General features: G+C 40.5%; 1 protein-coding gene across 6 annotated transcripts in view; it reads right to left on the bottom strand.

Annotated features, from left to right (window-relative positions):
* NYAP2 (neuronal tyrosine-phosphorylated phosphoinositide-3-kinase adaptor 2) overlaps positions 1-12278 on the bottom strand; it is a 170960-nt gene extending 158682 nt beyond the window's left edge. For 4 of the 6 annotated variants that reach the window (XM_078389179.1, XM_020792642.3, XM_020792643.3 and 1 more), the window contains exons 1-2: positions 10799-12278; positions 3131-3370 (exon numbers count right to left, since the gene is read on the bottom strand). In XM_078389179.1, coding sequence (XP_078245305.1) covers positions 3131-3336 — 206 coding nt within the window. In that variant the 5' untranslated portion in view covers positions 3337-3370; positions 10799-12278. The remainder of the gene's footprint in view (positions 1-3130; positions 3371-10798) is intronic. The other 2 variants (XM_078389178.1, XM_072995980.2) reach the window with 1 other exon arrangement.
* Positions 12279-16925: the final 4647 nt, after the last annotated feature.

Below are 16925 nucleotides of genomic sequence, written 5' to 3' on the forward strand. Positions count from 1 at the left end.
CTCCCTGGTTTTCCTGCAAGGGGCAGTTAGGCATAGATGTAACTCAAAACTCATCACCCTCATCTTCAACCCGTTGGCCAGTTGCTACTGATTTCCACAGTCAGGCCCTCTGGAAGTTATTTATCTCATTTTCCTTACTGAGAGAGTTCAAACATGTATGTACACTTCTCCCTTGAACTTCACTGGTTTGAGCAGCACTGTTTTTATTATATATGGATTTTTAAAATAAATAAATAAATATCCAATAAGTGAATACTCAATAAATACTGTGCTGCTGCTTGTCTCCAGGAAGTGGCCTGAGAAAGGTGGTTTTCAGACTTAGCAAGGCCCCTCATGTTGGCAGTGCAATGGCTCCCAATCTGATGATGATGGGCTGGCTGGCCTCCTGGCATAGTAGCTCCATGTGGCACCTGAGGAGAGTGCTGGCACATGTCAGGAGACTGACACAGGTTGGGGGAGGTCACAGCAGCAAGCTGCTCCATTGTGGGGGAAAGAGACCGTGCTTCTGTTTTTCCCCTCTGGTAGAGGCTTTTCTGTCCTTTAGCTGCCTTCAGGTGTGTATGAAATATGAAGCCAATGTTATCCTGGAGAAGCAACATGCCTTCCACACTTGCCATTCATTATTTGACATTGCTGTCCTTGTGGGATGAACATGCATATTCAAATTTAGCAATATAACTAATATCTCAAGGGAAAAATCATTGATTTCTTCTCAAGGGACTCTCTAGTGTCCATGAAATCTCCTGCAAGATTCTTCTCTCTTCAAATGCAAACTCTCTCTCTCTCTCTCTCTCTCTCTCTCTCTCTCTCTCTCTCTCTCTCTCTCTCTCACACACACACACACACACACACACACACACACACACACACACACACACACACACACACACGGGTAGGGGAGATAAGAAACAATGATACTGGTGCACCAGACAGCACTGTCTGGAGATTAATAGATAGTGTGTTTTGCTGTTTTGTTTCTAATCTATCAGGCCCTCAAAACCATGTCCTCAGTATAATTAAAATAAGCGAATCTCTCCATTGTGCTTGAGAAGAACAGAGTTCCTCTCAGGACTGAGTCTCCATCTGTGTCATATATGCAATTATTAATAACTTCTAGAACCAAGAAAATTAAGTGGGGGAAATGTCCTCAGCACTGAAGGTTGTTTAAGAAATAAGTCACAAGCCTGTGGGCAGTGACTGATTTGCCTGAAAATTAGCACAACCTGATGTGTTTCATTTTGATGTCTCTCATAACAATGAGGCATGAAGCAATTAGTTTTTATAAGGACCTTCCTGTGTTGAATAGGAAAATCTGCAAGGTGTTTCTGCTTCTGTGTAGTGTAACACAGAAACCTCCACACAATCTCAAAAGCTGTTTCATGAAAGTTTCCACTTGCATGGAAACTGTTCTAATCAAGTTCAGCCAAACATAAACAGGAACCTTTTAAAGGCCTTCCTGCTCAATGTGAGAAGGCCTTGAAGAATTCATGTTTCTGGAGACATTAGTGCAGAGGATTTTTGGTAGATCCTATGTTTACATAAGCTTAGGTGGCTCAATAAAGTAGATCTACTGTCTCTTACATACTGGCTCAAACATATGGATTGCTCCTCCTCACCACTGGTGTGGTTTTTTTCAGTGCCATCATAAAACATTTCTAAGTAGTGCCTGTATTGATTGGGTGGGGAGAGACAGCAAACAAGTCAATGTGATAACAAGCCAGGATGATTTCACAGAGCCTAATTCCTGCCCAGTTGTACTATAGAAGATGGATCTTTTCTTGTCTTTTTTGTTTTAAAGCCTTCATTAAATTCACATTATATCTTTCCCTTGACACATCAGCATTCATGACTATTTGTAGAATCGTCGACAGGGATAAATCATATTCTCTTATGAAAATCTTCTATTGGTAAGGAACGTCTTCCCCCCTACCCCCAGGACAAATTATTAATGGTCTTTACAAAAGCTTCTTTACAGATGCTTCCCTGCAAATACATTTGGTCCAATCCAATGTTTGTTTGAGCAAAAGACAAAATCAACATTTGTGTGCCTGCAAAGAATTGCAAAACTGAACCCTGTTCTGTGATATTTCCCATTTCAACCCATTATATCCATGAGGCAAGCCAAGATTCAGTACTTTAAAATGGCTTCCTTCACCATCTGAGGGAACATCAGGATTGGACACTACAGAGAAAACAGGTCCGGCAGCTTAGTTCCTGCACCCACACTCAAAAACAAAAAGCCAAACATGGCCACATTTTGAAATGTATAATGCATACCAGTACTTTAAAACCAGTTTTCCTACATGGTCCTCAGTTGTTTCTTGTCTGTCCTCTAAAGCAAGTGGGGCCCCCTCTTTTTTGTTCCCCATAGTGCTGCATCTCATCTGGCCTTCAGTGCTACTCTTCAGATTATAAAGATATCATCTGACCTGCTGCTGATAATGGCTGGTAAGCAGCAGATACAGTGGAGGGTGCTGGAGGACAGGAACACACTGTGTGCATGTGACAGATATGTATGGGGACAAAATATCAATAGTATGTGAGTGGATGAGCATATGTGCAGATAAGCGCTCGTACATATGCATGTCTCTACTGTCTAGGTAACATTGAATATGGCCTCAGGGCTTGAAAAGTTGTAAACCATTTCCCTATTTTGTCACTGGGAGCTGGAAGTGCCGCCTTTCCTCATTGACCTCCTTCAGACACAGCTGGCTGCACCACCTCTTATTTGTAAACCACTGCATTCCAGCATCCCTTGTTAAATGTATGCTATGTATGCAAAATATGCTCTTGCCATTCTGAAGGATCCCTTCTTCCTTCTTTCCAGGACATTGTATGGGTCAGCCAGGGTGGACTGTTATTTATCGAGAACAGGTCTGGATATTGACTGCAGCAACAGAAGTCACTTTTTCTTGCTGGAACTAAAGCTGCCCCCTCAGCTTCCTTACTCCTCACCCTGGCCCCCTCACGGCAAAGCCAGTATCAGTCCACCAAAACAGGCCTGCCACACCTCTGCAAGTGAATATATGGCCTTTAAACAACACTATAGACTGCAGCAGATAAATCACCCAGCCTCTTTCCTCCTGTTTTATCGTTCCTGCTTAATAAAAACTCAGCCATGGATCCTTACCGTTTTATTGCTTCTTCTTGTTTCCGGCGCTTTTCATTCTTTTCTTTCAAGTAAGCCAGGTTCGTTTCGTTCCTCATGCGATCGTTCTCTCGAGCTATGTCAGAGGCATTCTGTATAACCAAGCCATCATAGGCCTTCATGCCCATATCTTCAATATACTGGAGAAAAGTGCCCAAAGTGACCTCCTCCTGATTAGAACTCATCATCTTGTAGGAGATAATAAACAGAGGAAAATACTTCCTGTGGATTGACAGAGAAAGAAAATGGAAGTCCATTCAGCTAAAGCACATGCAGTTTACTTGTTTCTTCTTTTAAAGTCAGCATGAAATAAATGCATTTGAAATGGCTCAATATTTTCAAGTATAATGCTTTTCAAGTGTGGACAATTGCGGGATGTTCAGTTTTCATAATATTCTAAGGGCAACCTAAACTCTTCCTACCCCTGGCAACCTGAGGACCAGACATAAGGTGGGGAAGGAGCACTTCACCACCAAAACAATGGGTGAAAAGGTGTTTACCCTTTCTTGTCTCATCAGCTGCCCATGGTCCCTAAACCATCTTGCAGCTATGATTAAATATCGGGTTTGTGGCTCTAATAGCAAGAGTGTCCTCCCCATTCCCCTTTTCCTATCTTAGGTTGCTCAGGTAAAAGTAAAGGTAAAGGTTCCCCTTGACAATTTTTGTCCAGTCGTGTTCGACTCTAGGGGGCAGTGCTCATCCCCATTTCCAAGCCATAGAGCCAGCGTTTTGTCCAAAGACAATCTTCCGTGGTCACATGGCCAGTGCGACTTAGACACGGAACGCTGTTACCTTCCCACCGAGGTGGTCCCTATTTATCTACTTGCATTTGCATGCTTTTGAACCGCTAGGTTGGTGGGAGCTGGGACAAGTGACGGGCGCTCACTCCGTCATGTGGATTCGATCTTACGACTGCTGGTCTTTTGACTCTGCAGCACAGGCTTCTGCGGTTTAGCTTGCAGTGCCACCACGTCCCTCAGGTTGCTCAGACTGAAACCTAATTAAGTGTTCTGGAGAACCTAAAAGCATGCTGACTTCAATTAGTTTGGTTGGTCCTAGTTAAAGCTATTGCCTAACCATAGATTTTAAGTTTGTTTTCATACTGCTTTCCTCTGCATTTTGGACTTTTTCAAATTAGGTCTAAATTTAGAATAAGCATGTTTTTTGTTTGTTGCCTTAAGTACATTAATTCACACGACACAGTTTTTCAGGCTTTTAGAGAAGTATTAATATACAGGTTTAGTATTGATATTTGGATGCTGGCTTTGATCCAATTAACTGTTCACACCCAGGTCCCTATGTGCAGTTGGGTTTACTGGGTCATCTTTATTTCAACCGTTTCCTGTACATTATGCAAAAATCTCTAAACCTCCTCATAAGCAGAAAATGCAACGTGGGGTTTCAGAACAAAGAACTGAATTCCTCGAAGAACCAGAAAGTCCCCAAAGGATCTAAAAAATGAAATTTTATTTCTGCATACATTTATTCATTGTAAGCACAAGGAGAGCATTGAGCAACCTCAGTGAATGAGCTTTCTCAGCCAAGCTACAAATAGTCTAATGTGTGCTTAGTGGAACAGACATGAGACCTAAGGGTGAAGAGATGGGAAAGGTTTGTTTGTCTCATGATCATGTTTTATGGTGTTATAATGTCAACAAAACAATGTAACCTCATGCTTTTTCATATTATGCAGTAGTAAGAGTTATTGGATTGGATCCAAATATCATACTACATAAATGGTTGGTTTTTATGTTCATATGCTGTTATTTTTGCTCCAGCACAGTGCCCTTTCTCCAAAGTAGCTCCATAAGATAGGGGAAACCCTTTGGAACCACTTCTCAGAGAACATAGAGGACTACAGCTGAAAGGATACAGTTATCTTCCCTGCATTAACAAGGTAGCTTACACTCAAAGAGATATGTTATAATTTTCTTTAAACTGATGTTATCATGCAAACATAATCAGCTAATGGGAGTCCATTTCTCTATATTTGTGACCTATCTTTTCCCCCAAAAATCTGAGATGCTGGTTCTGATGTAGCAATGTGTGTGAAGTCTCAGCATTTAAATTCAAAATTCTGCCTGACATTAGGTGCTGGAGAAACTGTCTTTATATCCACAGTAGTGATGAAATGTGATCATACATTCAGATCTTAAGTCAATGAAAATCAAACCAACAAGAAAAGTAAAAACAAGCAAGGCAGCTAAACTGCAAATTTCATGTAATGCATTAACCTCATATCATAACCAGCAATAATATAAACAATCCTTTCTAGAGAACTCTTGGAGTGTCCAGAAGGCTTCACATTTCTCAATAACCCCTCCTACTCCAAAGTAGGTCAGTATGATCATGTTCTCTGCCTTACAGATGGGGAGCTGAGATTGTTTACATTCATTACCTAGTGGCTGAAATGAGATTAGAGCCAGGGTTCTAAGCTCTGTCGCTTAATCACTTTGCTACACAAGTTCCCCAATATAATGTAGCACTCATCAAGGAGCATATCACAATTTGATTATTCTAGTAATCTGCATTTATTTGAATGTAGGCTGTATTGATTTTATTAACATTACTGGGTGCATTTGTTTTTTTTAAAGATATGTCATATGTATTGGTCTGCAGCACCATTGTATTTCATCTCACATAGCTTTGTTCTTATCGCATAAAAGCAGGGCCTGCAACAAAATGATGCAGTGTGTTCTCCCTACCCCAAGAATTACTATCCTTTTTGTTCAAGATTCCAGTCACACTCCAGTCTCAACTCCTTTGCCCCCTCTTTTCTCAGGCATATTCCACATTTTCTTTTCCAAAAATCTCTATATATTCTATGACTATGGAGTCTGACTTTCTTTAAATGGAGAATTTGTACCTCTGTTTAAGCTGGTTTCTGCACTGATCAGGATTTTTCCTGATGTGCAAAATGATGTTCCTGTTCTCTTATTTTAAACACTAAAGTCCTTATCCCAAGTTCCTAGATGTCTTCATTCTCCAGCATTCTGTAGTTTGTTCTCCACTCCCCACTTTGTACCGGGAAACAGAGTTCAGGACCATGGCTTTGCCACATATTTCAGAGCAAATGCATGATGAGGACAAGGCAGTGATATCCAGTGCAGCACACATATGAATTTTATGTAACAATTGTGGACATTTGCTGGATAGTGGCAAGCGCAGGTTTAGTACCAGAGGTGAGAAGCTGTTAAGGGCTAAACCATCCACTACCACGATGTATTTTCTAATAGCTAAAATCCAGTAGTAAGTCACAAGTGAGCTGGGTACCCATTTTACCGACCTCGGAAGGATAGAAGGCTGAGTCAACCTTAAGCTGCTACCTGGGATTGAACCCCAGGTTGTGAACACAGTTTTGGCTGCAGTACAGCAGTTTAACCACTGTGCCACTAGAGCAGATCCACTGAATAAATGGGGATTTAGTGAGTCAACTCCTCCATATGTTCCTTTGATTCAATGGGTCTATTCTAGTCATTACTTATTAATAATTGGTATTGGACGCGATGGCCTTATAGGTCTCTTCCAACTTCATTATTCTATGATACTACTGAATTTCAGCCAGTAAATTACCAAGCAACAGAAAAATAAGTGAAACAAAGAGGTGCAAATGTTCTGTCTAAAAGACCCTTTTGTTTGTCCTTATTGGACTATTTTTGAGATTTTCTGCACCATTATGGGTTTCAAATTTTTCCACAAAGGTTTTGCAGGCCTTGTGATTGCCTTCCCTCTCTCTCTCTCTTTCAGTCTCTCTCTCTCTCTCTCTCTCTCTCTGGCTCTATTTTGGACACAGTGTGAGTGGTGCACACCATTTGAACTAGTTATTTGACTATTTAGGACTGCAGTTTAAGGCAAAAGGAAAAGAAGTAGGCACTTTGCTTACATAACTTTCCTACCATCTGATCATTTGGAGAATGGGACCTTGCATGTAAAGACTGCAACAAATCAGCAGTTTCTGTAGACTAGGGAAGATCATTCCCTTTTAAAAATGCAACATGGTTTAAAATTCTCACCTTTTTCTCATCCTGTCTCAGCTAGAGCCAAGATACAGTAACGGGATAATCGGAAATACCTAAGAATCAGCCCCAGCAATCAGCTGTCAGCAGGGAAGAAATGAACTGTAGCAGTGAATTTTTTAAATTTTTTTTATTCTTCCTGCCAGTTTATTCAGTTTATGGCAAGGTTGGATTCACTGAATAATAATTTTGTGCAGTTTCCCCACCCTACCCTTGAGTGCTACCACAAACTACCTTCAATGTCATTTTGACAATTCATATGTCATTTCTGTGAAAGAGGATGAATAATTGATTGAGCTTTTAATCTAGCAATAAGACAATCAAGCATCTCTGATTTTTTTTTCAAATTATGATGAAAAACTTTGCAGAATTAAGATGTAAAGAGCACCATCTAATGAGAGGAATATTATCCTGCTTCAGCTAAGATCGTTCCTAGTTAAATAAGAACAGCACATGTAAAAAAGATGCTGGATACATCTCCTACAGCAGTGAACTGCATTTTAATCCTGGCTTTGGCCACGTCATCTCTTGAACTCTTTTTGTGAGATAGGTGGGCTTGGAATCACTCCTCCCACTCCTCCTTTTCTTAGATATGCAAAATTTTGGAAGACACTCTGCCCAAGGTTACAGGTGCACAGTAGCCAGTTGTTTGTGCATCGGAGACCCTGTGTGGTGTAGTGGTTTTATTGCTGGACTAGGATTCAGGACATGAAACTCACTTGATAAGATTGGGCCAGTCTCTCAGACTGACCTACCTCATAGGGTGGTTTTTGAGAATACAGAGGGGAGCAGGAAAGGAAAAGTGAGACAGATATATAACCAGTAGGAGTAAATCTGCACAGATTTAGATTGGTAAATGGGAGCCAGTTCTCATGTGCAAAGGGGAAATCCTCCATAAAGAGGGGATCTAAAGCCAGAGAGATCCTCTCTACTAAAGTGGTATGAACTCAGAGTCTGCACTGGGACTCTGATTAAGGAAAGGAGCCCCAAGGTTTTCTGCATTCTGGCATAGTGTCAGTGCCAGGAGAAGGAGGATGCCACATCTTCTGAATTCGTATATTAATCCTAAAATCAAAGCTTGTTACTTTTAAGAAGAGTGAATATAATGACATGCTAAGGCAATCCAGACCTAAGCGGTGCTCTAGAGAAATGGTCTTCACATTATGAAAGGCATCACCATGTCATTATAATCCTCTTTTTTTGAAAACTAACTTTCCAAACTCTGCTAAAAAAATAAAACCTCAGTTGAGCCATGCAGTTTACAGTATAGTTTCCATTTGGATGAAAGAACTCCATGCACACTCTGGCATTGTTCACTTTGCCACACTACAGCATTCCCTCATTTTGAAGCCGTTCCCCAAATTTTCCCCTTTTACAAAACACATCACTTCAAAGACACAAGTATCTTTATCCATACCACTTGCTATATGCAGCTGGTTGTATTTCAGGCAACATGCCTACCACCCTGCAATTTGCATGTGTGATTTGAATTATATAGAATTCAGTACTATAGAGGAATGAAAACGTGGAACAGGTGCTAAAATTAATTAATTAATTTATTATTTTATTGAAGATAATGACAAGTTAGTTCCACATTGCACTGATGTCATGTACTTTGTATTGATTTAATGGTTCCATATCATATTTTAAAGGACTGGTGGTTTTCTTTTCAGATCGATAGAAGAATTTAAAGAGGTCAGCTATGCAGTTTGTCATGTGATGTGATTCCACTATTACAAGTGTTGGCTTGCATTTCCTCTGTCTCTTCCCCTCTCATTTTATATCCTCCTCTCAGCACATGCATTTTCCAGCATAAGGATTAGCTCATTGGAGTCTTGTATTTTAACCACAAATATTGTGTACAGTTCCAGTGGCAGAGTTTACGCTCCGATTTCATTTGGTGCTGTCTGAACTGCTTACAAGACATTAAGTGCAAAGAGGCTAGGCCACATCCAATTTCTACAGACTGCTGACTCCAGCACCCTTGCTAAAGATCTAATGGCATATGTGTATTGCACATGGGTTCTCCTCCCACCTTTTCGGAGTTGCTCCTTTTATGAAATGGCTTTTTGAAGACAAATTATTTCTTTGACAGGTACATTGTCAATGGAGCTCTTATCTTATGTCTGGCTCTTGCGTTGTTAACTGGTCACTTAAAAAATATATCAAGGAATGTGTCCTCATTCCACATAGCCCACGTGTTGGGAAGCAAACTCTAGGCTTCCTGTATAGCATGAAGGGTACTTGTTAATATAGAGACAAGTCTATGGAAGTTCACAGTTATGACATTCTCCTTCTTGGCTAGGCTTTCCACAAACTTTCTACACAGTAAACAAGGGTAGTTGAGTACCCTTGCTGTGAATTATTTTTACACTATGAAAGGAAATATATTTCAGACTTGTGTGTTATGTGCTGTCAAGTCAGAACTGAATTATAGTGACATTAATAGGGCTTGCAAAGCAACTGAGATATTTAAGGGGCAGTTTTACCTGTTCCATTCCCCACCCCACATGGGTTTCCATGGCTGGACAGAGCTTCTAACCCAGGTCCCTGAGTCTTAGTTCATCATTCTATCGATTACACCACACAGTGTTCCTCCAGTCTTATAAAAGGTTAAAATTACTCCATCATAAGCATGAGAAAAATGTCTTGGCAGCACATTTGAGCTACACTTCTATGGAGATACAAAATCTTTAATAAAAGAATCAAAGGGCTAGGTCCAGTTAGCCTGAATTAGAATGGACTCAGTTCCTTAAAAAGATTTATGTAAATCAATACTTATGCAAGTCACACCAATTCAATAGATTTACTGTAACTGGAAACAACTAACCATCAGATTCACACCAAGAACTTTACATATCTTGTGATTTTTGGGATGGTCTGAGTTTATACAATAGACACTGCACTTTTTACAATTTCTAAGATATTCTGTACTAATATTGTTATTGTTGTTTACTGTACTTCCTAGTAGCTGTCACTTTTTATACAGAGACTTTAAATATGTGTGTGGGTCCCAAATACTTTCCTAATGAGCAAGTAATATGTAGTTGGATGCCTTACAGCCAGCACTACCCATAATTGGGAGATTAAGATTATCTCAACACTGTTATGGCAATATGTGTTTTAATTTTGAAAATTTATCATCTGTTTGCCTAAGTGTACATTTCCCCTGTTCTTTAAGATGCTTTTGGGAAAACGGGGAAGACAAAGTAGAAATCCTTTGACTAAGAGAAACTTATTTGAAAGATTGTAAAATATTAATGGCGTGGCATGCCTCACAAGTAACTAACACAGCTGTTATGTATTATCTCAATGAATGTGTCAAAAATTAACAGCACACTACATCTTAATAATTCAAGACTGCCTTTACAAGTGAAACCTCTGCCCACCAAATGTTCTTTTTAGCAGGAAGCTAGATGTATAGAAAAGCATAAAATAACCTCCAAGGCATGATAGGATTGTCCGGTTGAGTTGCGATTTCATTAATATTTCCAAAACAAAGTTCTTCATTAGACATTTCTGGGCTATATGCCACTCCATGTTTGCAAATGCATTCCTCTGTAAAGCACTATACTTCAATGACATACTTAATATTTTTCAAAAAGAGAAGAAAATAACATGCACATATACGTACCAAGATTAAAGTCCTCAAGAGACTGCTAAGTGCAATAATTAAAGGAGACTTTTGCCTGTAAAAGCCCTTTCCTGTGGTTTATCTCAGTGCAGTTGGAAGGGATATTTCAGCACCATATAGACAGGTTTGCAGATCAGCTCAATGTTATTTCCACCCCCCTTCCTTTCTTCAATTAAAGTGCTTGAGATCTTCTTGGCAAAGATATCCAGTCTGTAGTATTCTGCATCTCTTGAAGTCAGTATGTTGCACTCAGAAAGAGAAATCTTCTCCGCACAGGATTTAAAATAACCTTTGAAAGTTTGTGTGTCAAAATGCAAGGGTGGTGGGAAAGACGAGATCTGGCATCTTCAATCCACATGGAAAGAACACGGGTGAAGGTATCAAGGGGGCACCAATGGCACTCTGCTTTGAAGTCCAAGGGCAAAGAAATGGGAGGGCTGGTTTGCCCACTTCACCACACAGAAGAACACGGCACCAACGTATGCAATGAGAGAGAGGTGGCTAAGGTGCCTCATTGGAGTGGATACTGTGGAGACCCAAAGAAAGAAAAAGCAGGGATAGAAAACATCCTATTCAAATGGCCTCTTGCAACAAAAAAGATCAAGATGCTTCCAGTCTCTCTCTCTCTCTTTCCCTTTCTTTCATTGCCACCTCTACACCGAAGGTTGAAACGGTCTCTCTCTCACTCCCTCTCTGTGCCTACAGCAGGCTGCCGCTGCCTCTCTCTTTCTCTCTCTTTCTCTCCCTCCCTCTCTGTTGATGCTGTTGCTGATTAATCAGGGATTCTCAAACAAAGAGCAGCCTACCTTCGGCTATGAGCAGTAATCTGGGGCTCCTCTTTTTCTGCAATCCGCTTGCTTTCAGCAGCCAAGCAGCCAGCATTCTAGCACCTTGGACAGTTCCCCGTCGGCTTTCCTTAGGCCCATTGGCGAGACACAGAGGCGCGCGCACACAAAAGCAGCAGCAAGGAGGCGAAGGAGCAAGTGAAGAAATGACAAGAGATCGGGAAGCAGCCACAGCAGCAGCAGCAGCAGCAGCAGCCCTCGACTTCAGCCTGCTGTCCCCAGGGGCGCAGCTTCATTAAAGCCTCCTATCTAGGCAACAGATTCTCTCTCTCTCTCTCTCTCTCTCTCTCTCTCTCCCTCTCTCTCTCTCTCTCTCTCTCTCTCGTATCCTCGGCTGCACTGAAGTCTGATTAGCAAAATAATCCTGTGTCTGTGTATTTGTGTATAGGAGAGTGGAATCGGAGAGAATTCAGGCTCACAAGGTAGGAAAGGAAAGGAAGCAGCGTTGTTCCATTCTTCTCTCTCCCACCACCCCTAAAAATGGGTTCCTCTACAGAGAATGGGCCAGTTAACCTTTAGCCCGTGTTATGGCTCCAGGAAATGAGCAGCCACTTAGAGGGAGCATCTGAGTCTCCGTTTGAGACCTCCTATTGATGTACCGCTTGCACTCACCCTCGCTGTAAAAAAAATAAAAAGGCGTGCAGGGGCTCACAATTACTGCTGACGCAGATCAGCTTGCTGCTGCTGCTTGGGGGAAAGGTAGGAGGAGCTTTTTAACCTCATCAAAACAACCTCCAACCACCTGCTCCCACTGGAGGAGCGCAGACCTCCCCTACTTAGACATGAATATCCATCTAATAATGAACAGCAGTGATGCATCAGGCAAAGGCATCACTCGACAGCAGGACTAGCTAAAAACACAGCCGTACCATTTTATGCCATGCTGCAAACTTCACCTCTTTAAGGCAGCATTTCCTTTTGGTTTCTAATTCACCAAACAGAAGGGGACCTGCCATTCTTTTTGCCCAAGGGAGCAAAGTAATATCGCCTATGTACCATAAAGTGACTGGTCTCAATCCAGATGCCAATCACAGGCAGAGTAGAACTTTTACCTAAGTATCACTGAATCAGCAGCAATTACGTAAAGGCTGACATCATTCAGCAGTTGATTCAGTGGGTCCACTCCAGTTTGGACCAGCTATTGCATTCGACCCTCTGCATTTCAGATTGTGTGATCCACAATACAATGCACAGTTGTAAATATGTCACTTGAGCAAGCTCTTATGAGGACCTCAGCAAATTAATCAAGCCAAGGTATTTAAAAGGAATATAAAAAGAGTTCAACCCTGAATCGTTCATTCAACCCAGCTAATGCAACCTGGAGGGGAATCCTCAGGAACGAATATAGTGGTGAAAAAGAAACCAAGAGCAAAAGCCGTGCACTGAGATTTCCCAAAATAAGTATTTAAGATAGGGCTAATGTAACTGTATACGATACAGCACTCTCTCAGGAGCTGTGACAACATATAGCAATTCAGAAATAAGTGCAGGGAGCTCATAGAGTCCTCAGCCTGATCCAGTTGATAGCCCTACCAATGCGCAGCGTGAAGGAGTAACATCTGGTAGTGGATGTGGGATGACAGCACATTGTTAGTAGCATGCTTTATTATTTCAATTTACTTTGCCAGAAATGGGGGAGGTGCTCATACAATGTTCTGCTTCATGTTCCAAAATAATTTGGATGGCTTAGGTACCACACATCTTAAACTGGGGGAGGCTGTGTCTGTGTCATTTCCTGCTCTGCCTCAGGTAGCAATGTGTCTTGGGCTACCACTGGGGATTATATATATGCACAATCTGCCATACATTTCTACAGGTATAACAGAATGTAAACAGTTGTCTTTGTTCAAAGCTGTTGCTAATTTCTGGATCTAGCCAAGCAAGAAGGACTGTATCTAACTGGTTGTTCAGATTAGGAAGTTGTGATTTGGACTTAATCTATTCCATCTGGTTCATTCCTCCAAGCAATTGATGAACATTTTACAGATTTGAAAGGCTTTTTCATATACGTGGAGTATGTCAACATTTTATGTTTCTTAAAAACAAAATAAAAATAAAATCTCCTGATCCCAGTGGATTATCCCTGACAGCCATGTTTTGGGATGAAGAGAAGTTTTTTTATCTTATTTGTTTATGTTTTTTTACTTTTGATTTTTGAATCTTATCAGTGTTTTTTGACACTAAAGCCAGTTTATGCCAATACAAAAAAAAGGATTATTTTTATTTATTTATTTATTTATTTATTTTATTTCTATCCCGCCTATCTGATCATATTAGACCACTCTAGGCGGCTTATACACTTCTACTACTACTATGTCTCATTCCAACCTAGTCTGCAAATCTCTTTGACCAGTTCTTCTCTTTCAAGACCCTCTCTTCCCACTTCTTTAACTTAGAATGATAAACTGTAACAATCTGTACTTTTTCTTTCTGGTTGCTTATTATTATATTCCAATTGTCTGCACTTTTCTGCATTTCTCAGACTTTATTCATTCACTTTAGTACTTCTTCACTGGGCACATGCACAGTCCAAGAAACCACATTTCAACCACAAATTGAAACCTCATTTCAAATTACTCTGTCATTTTTTTTTTAATTTTAGCTGCTTAGAGTGGTCATATAGACCAGATAGGCGGTGTATAAATAAAATAAAATAAAATAAAATAAAATAAAATAAAATATTAAATAAATAAATAAATAAATAAATAAATAAATAAATAGATGATAGATAGATAGATAGATAGATAGATAGATAGATAGATAGATAGATAGATAGATAGATAGATAGATAGATAGATAGATTGACTGACTGACTGACTGACTGACTGATTGATTGATTGATTGATTGATTGATTGATTGATTGATTGATTGATTGATTGATTGATTGATTGATTGATTGATTGATTAATTAATTTGCAAAAGTCTTCAGTCCCATGGCAGACAGTAAGTCAAGAATACAAAGCAATGGACAATGCATTCCCTAAGGCAAGTCCATATTGTTATTGTATAATGTGTTTATCATCTTATGGAAGCTGTTCCAGTGTCTTTTCTGCTTATTTTTGCACAGCGATGCTTCAATGGATTGTATACTAAAGTATATAAACTTTCAAGTCATCCTAAATTATCCCTTTCCACTTTTGTTGTTCTTTAGTCATGTCCGACTCTTCGTGACGCCATGGACTAGAGCACACCAGGCCCTCCTGTCTTCCACTGCCTCCCAGAGTTGGATCAAATTCATGTTGGTAGCTTCGATGACACTGTCCAACTATCTCGTCCTCTGTTGTCCCTTTCTCCTCTTGCCATCACACTTTCCTAACATCAAGGTCTTTTCCAAGGAGTCTTCTCTTCTCATGAGATGGCCAAAGTATTGGAGCCTCAGCTTCAGGATCTATCCTTCCAGTGAGCACTCAGGCTTGATTTCCTTCAAAATGGATAGGTTTGTTCTCCTTGCAATCCAGGGGACTCTCAAGAGCCTCCTCCAGCACCACAATTCAAAAGCATCTATTCTTCAGCCGTCAGCTTTCTTTATGGTCCAGCTCTCACTTCCATACATCACTAAAGGAAAAACCATAGCTTTGACTATTCGGACTTTTGTTAGCAAGGTGATGTCTCTGCTTTTTAGGATGCTGTCAAGGGTTGTCATTGCTTTCCTGCCAAGAAGCAGGCATCTTTTAATTTCGTGGCTGCTGTGTCCATCTGCAGTGATCAAGGAGTCCAAGAACGTACAATCTGTCACTGCCTCCATATCTTCCCCTTCTATTTCCCAGGAGGTAATGGGACCAGTGGCCATGATCTTTTTTTTTTTTTTTTTTTTTTTTTGATGTTCAGCTTCAGGCCATTTTTTTGCACTCTCCTCTTTCACCCTCATTAAGAGGTTCTTTAAGTCCTCCTCACTTTCTGCCATCAGAAATGTTATTATATGCACATTGGAAGTTGTTGATATTTCCTCTGGCAATCTTAATTCCGGCTTGGTATTCCTCCAGTCCTGCCTTTCGCATGATGTATTCTGCATGCAAGTGACATAAGACGGGGGATAATATGCAGCCTTGTCGTACTCCTTTCCCAATTTTGAACCAATCAGTTGTTTCAAATCCAGTTCTAACTGTTGCTTCCTGTCCCATGTATAGGTTTCTCAGGAGACAGATAAGGTGGTCAGGCACTCCCATTTCTTTAAGGACTTGCCATAGTTTGCTGTGGTCCACACAGTCAAAGGCTTTTGCATAGTCAATGAAGCAGAAGTAGATATTTTTCTGGAACTCTCTGGCTTTCTCCATAATCCAGCACATGTTAGCAATTTGGTCTCTAGTTCTTCTGCCCCTTCAAAATCCAGTTTGTACTTCTGAGAGTTCTTGGTCCACATACTGCTGAAGCCTACCACTGTAGGATTTTGAGCATAACCTTGCTAGCGTGTGAAGTGAGTGCAATTGTATGATAGTTGGAGCATTCTTTGGCACTGCCCTTCTTTGGGATTGGGATGTAGACTGATCTTTTCCAGCCCTCTGGCCACTGTTGAGTTTTCCAAACTTTCTGGCATATTGAATGTAGCACCTTAACAACATCATCTTTTAAGATTTTAAAAAGTTTAACTGGAATGCCATAACCTCCACTGCCCTTGTTGTTAGCCATGCTTTCTAAGGCCCACTTGACTTCACTCCATAGGATGTCTGGCTCAAGGTCAGCAACCACACTATCTGGGTTGTCCTGGATATCCAAATCTTTCTGGTATAATTCCTCTGTGTATTCTTGCCACCTCTTCTTGAGATCTTCTAATTCTGTTAGGTCCCTACCATTTTTGTCCTTCATCATGTCCATCTCTGCACAAAATGTTCCTTTAATATGTCCAATTTTCTTGAACAGATCTCTGGTTTTTCCTTTTCTGTTATTTTCCTCTATTTCTTTGCAGTGTTCATTTAAGAAGGCCCTCTTGTCTATCCTTGCTATTCTTTGGAACTCAGCATTCCATTTTCTGTAACTGTCCCCATTTCCCTTGCATTTTGTTTCACTTCTCTTCTCTGCTATTTGTAAGGCCTTGCTGGACAGCCACTTTGCTTTCTTGCATTTCCTTTTCTTTGGGATGGTTTTTGTTGCTGTCTCCTATACAATGTTATGAGCCTTCAACCATAGTTCTTCAGGCACTCTGTCCACCAAATTGAGTTCCTTAAATCTGTTCTTCATTTACACTGTGTATTCATGAGGGATTTGGTTTAGATTATACCTGACTACCCAGTGGTTTTTCCTACTTTCTTCAGTTTAAGCTTGAGTTTTGCTACAAGAAGCTGAT

The sequence above is a fragment of the Pogona vitticeps genome, chromosome 3, assembly GCF_051106095.1.
Source record: "Pogona vitticeps strain Pit_001003342236 chromosome 3, PviZW2.1, whole genome shotgun sequence".
NCBI classification, from domain to species: Eukaryota; Metazoa; Chordata; class Lepidosauria; order Squamata; family Agamidae; genus Pogona; species Pogona vitticeps.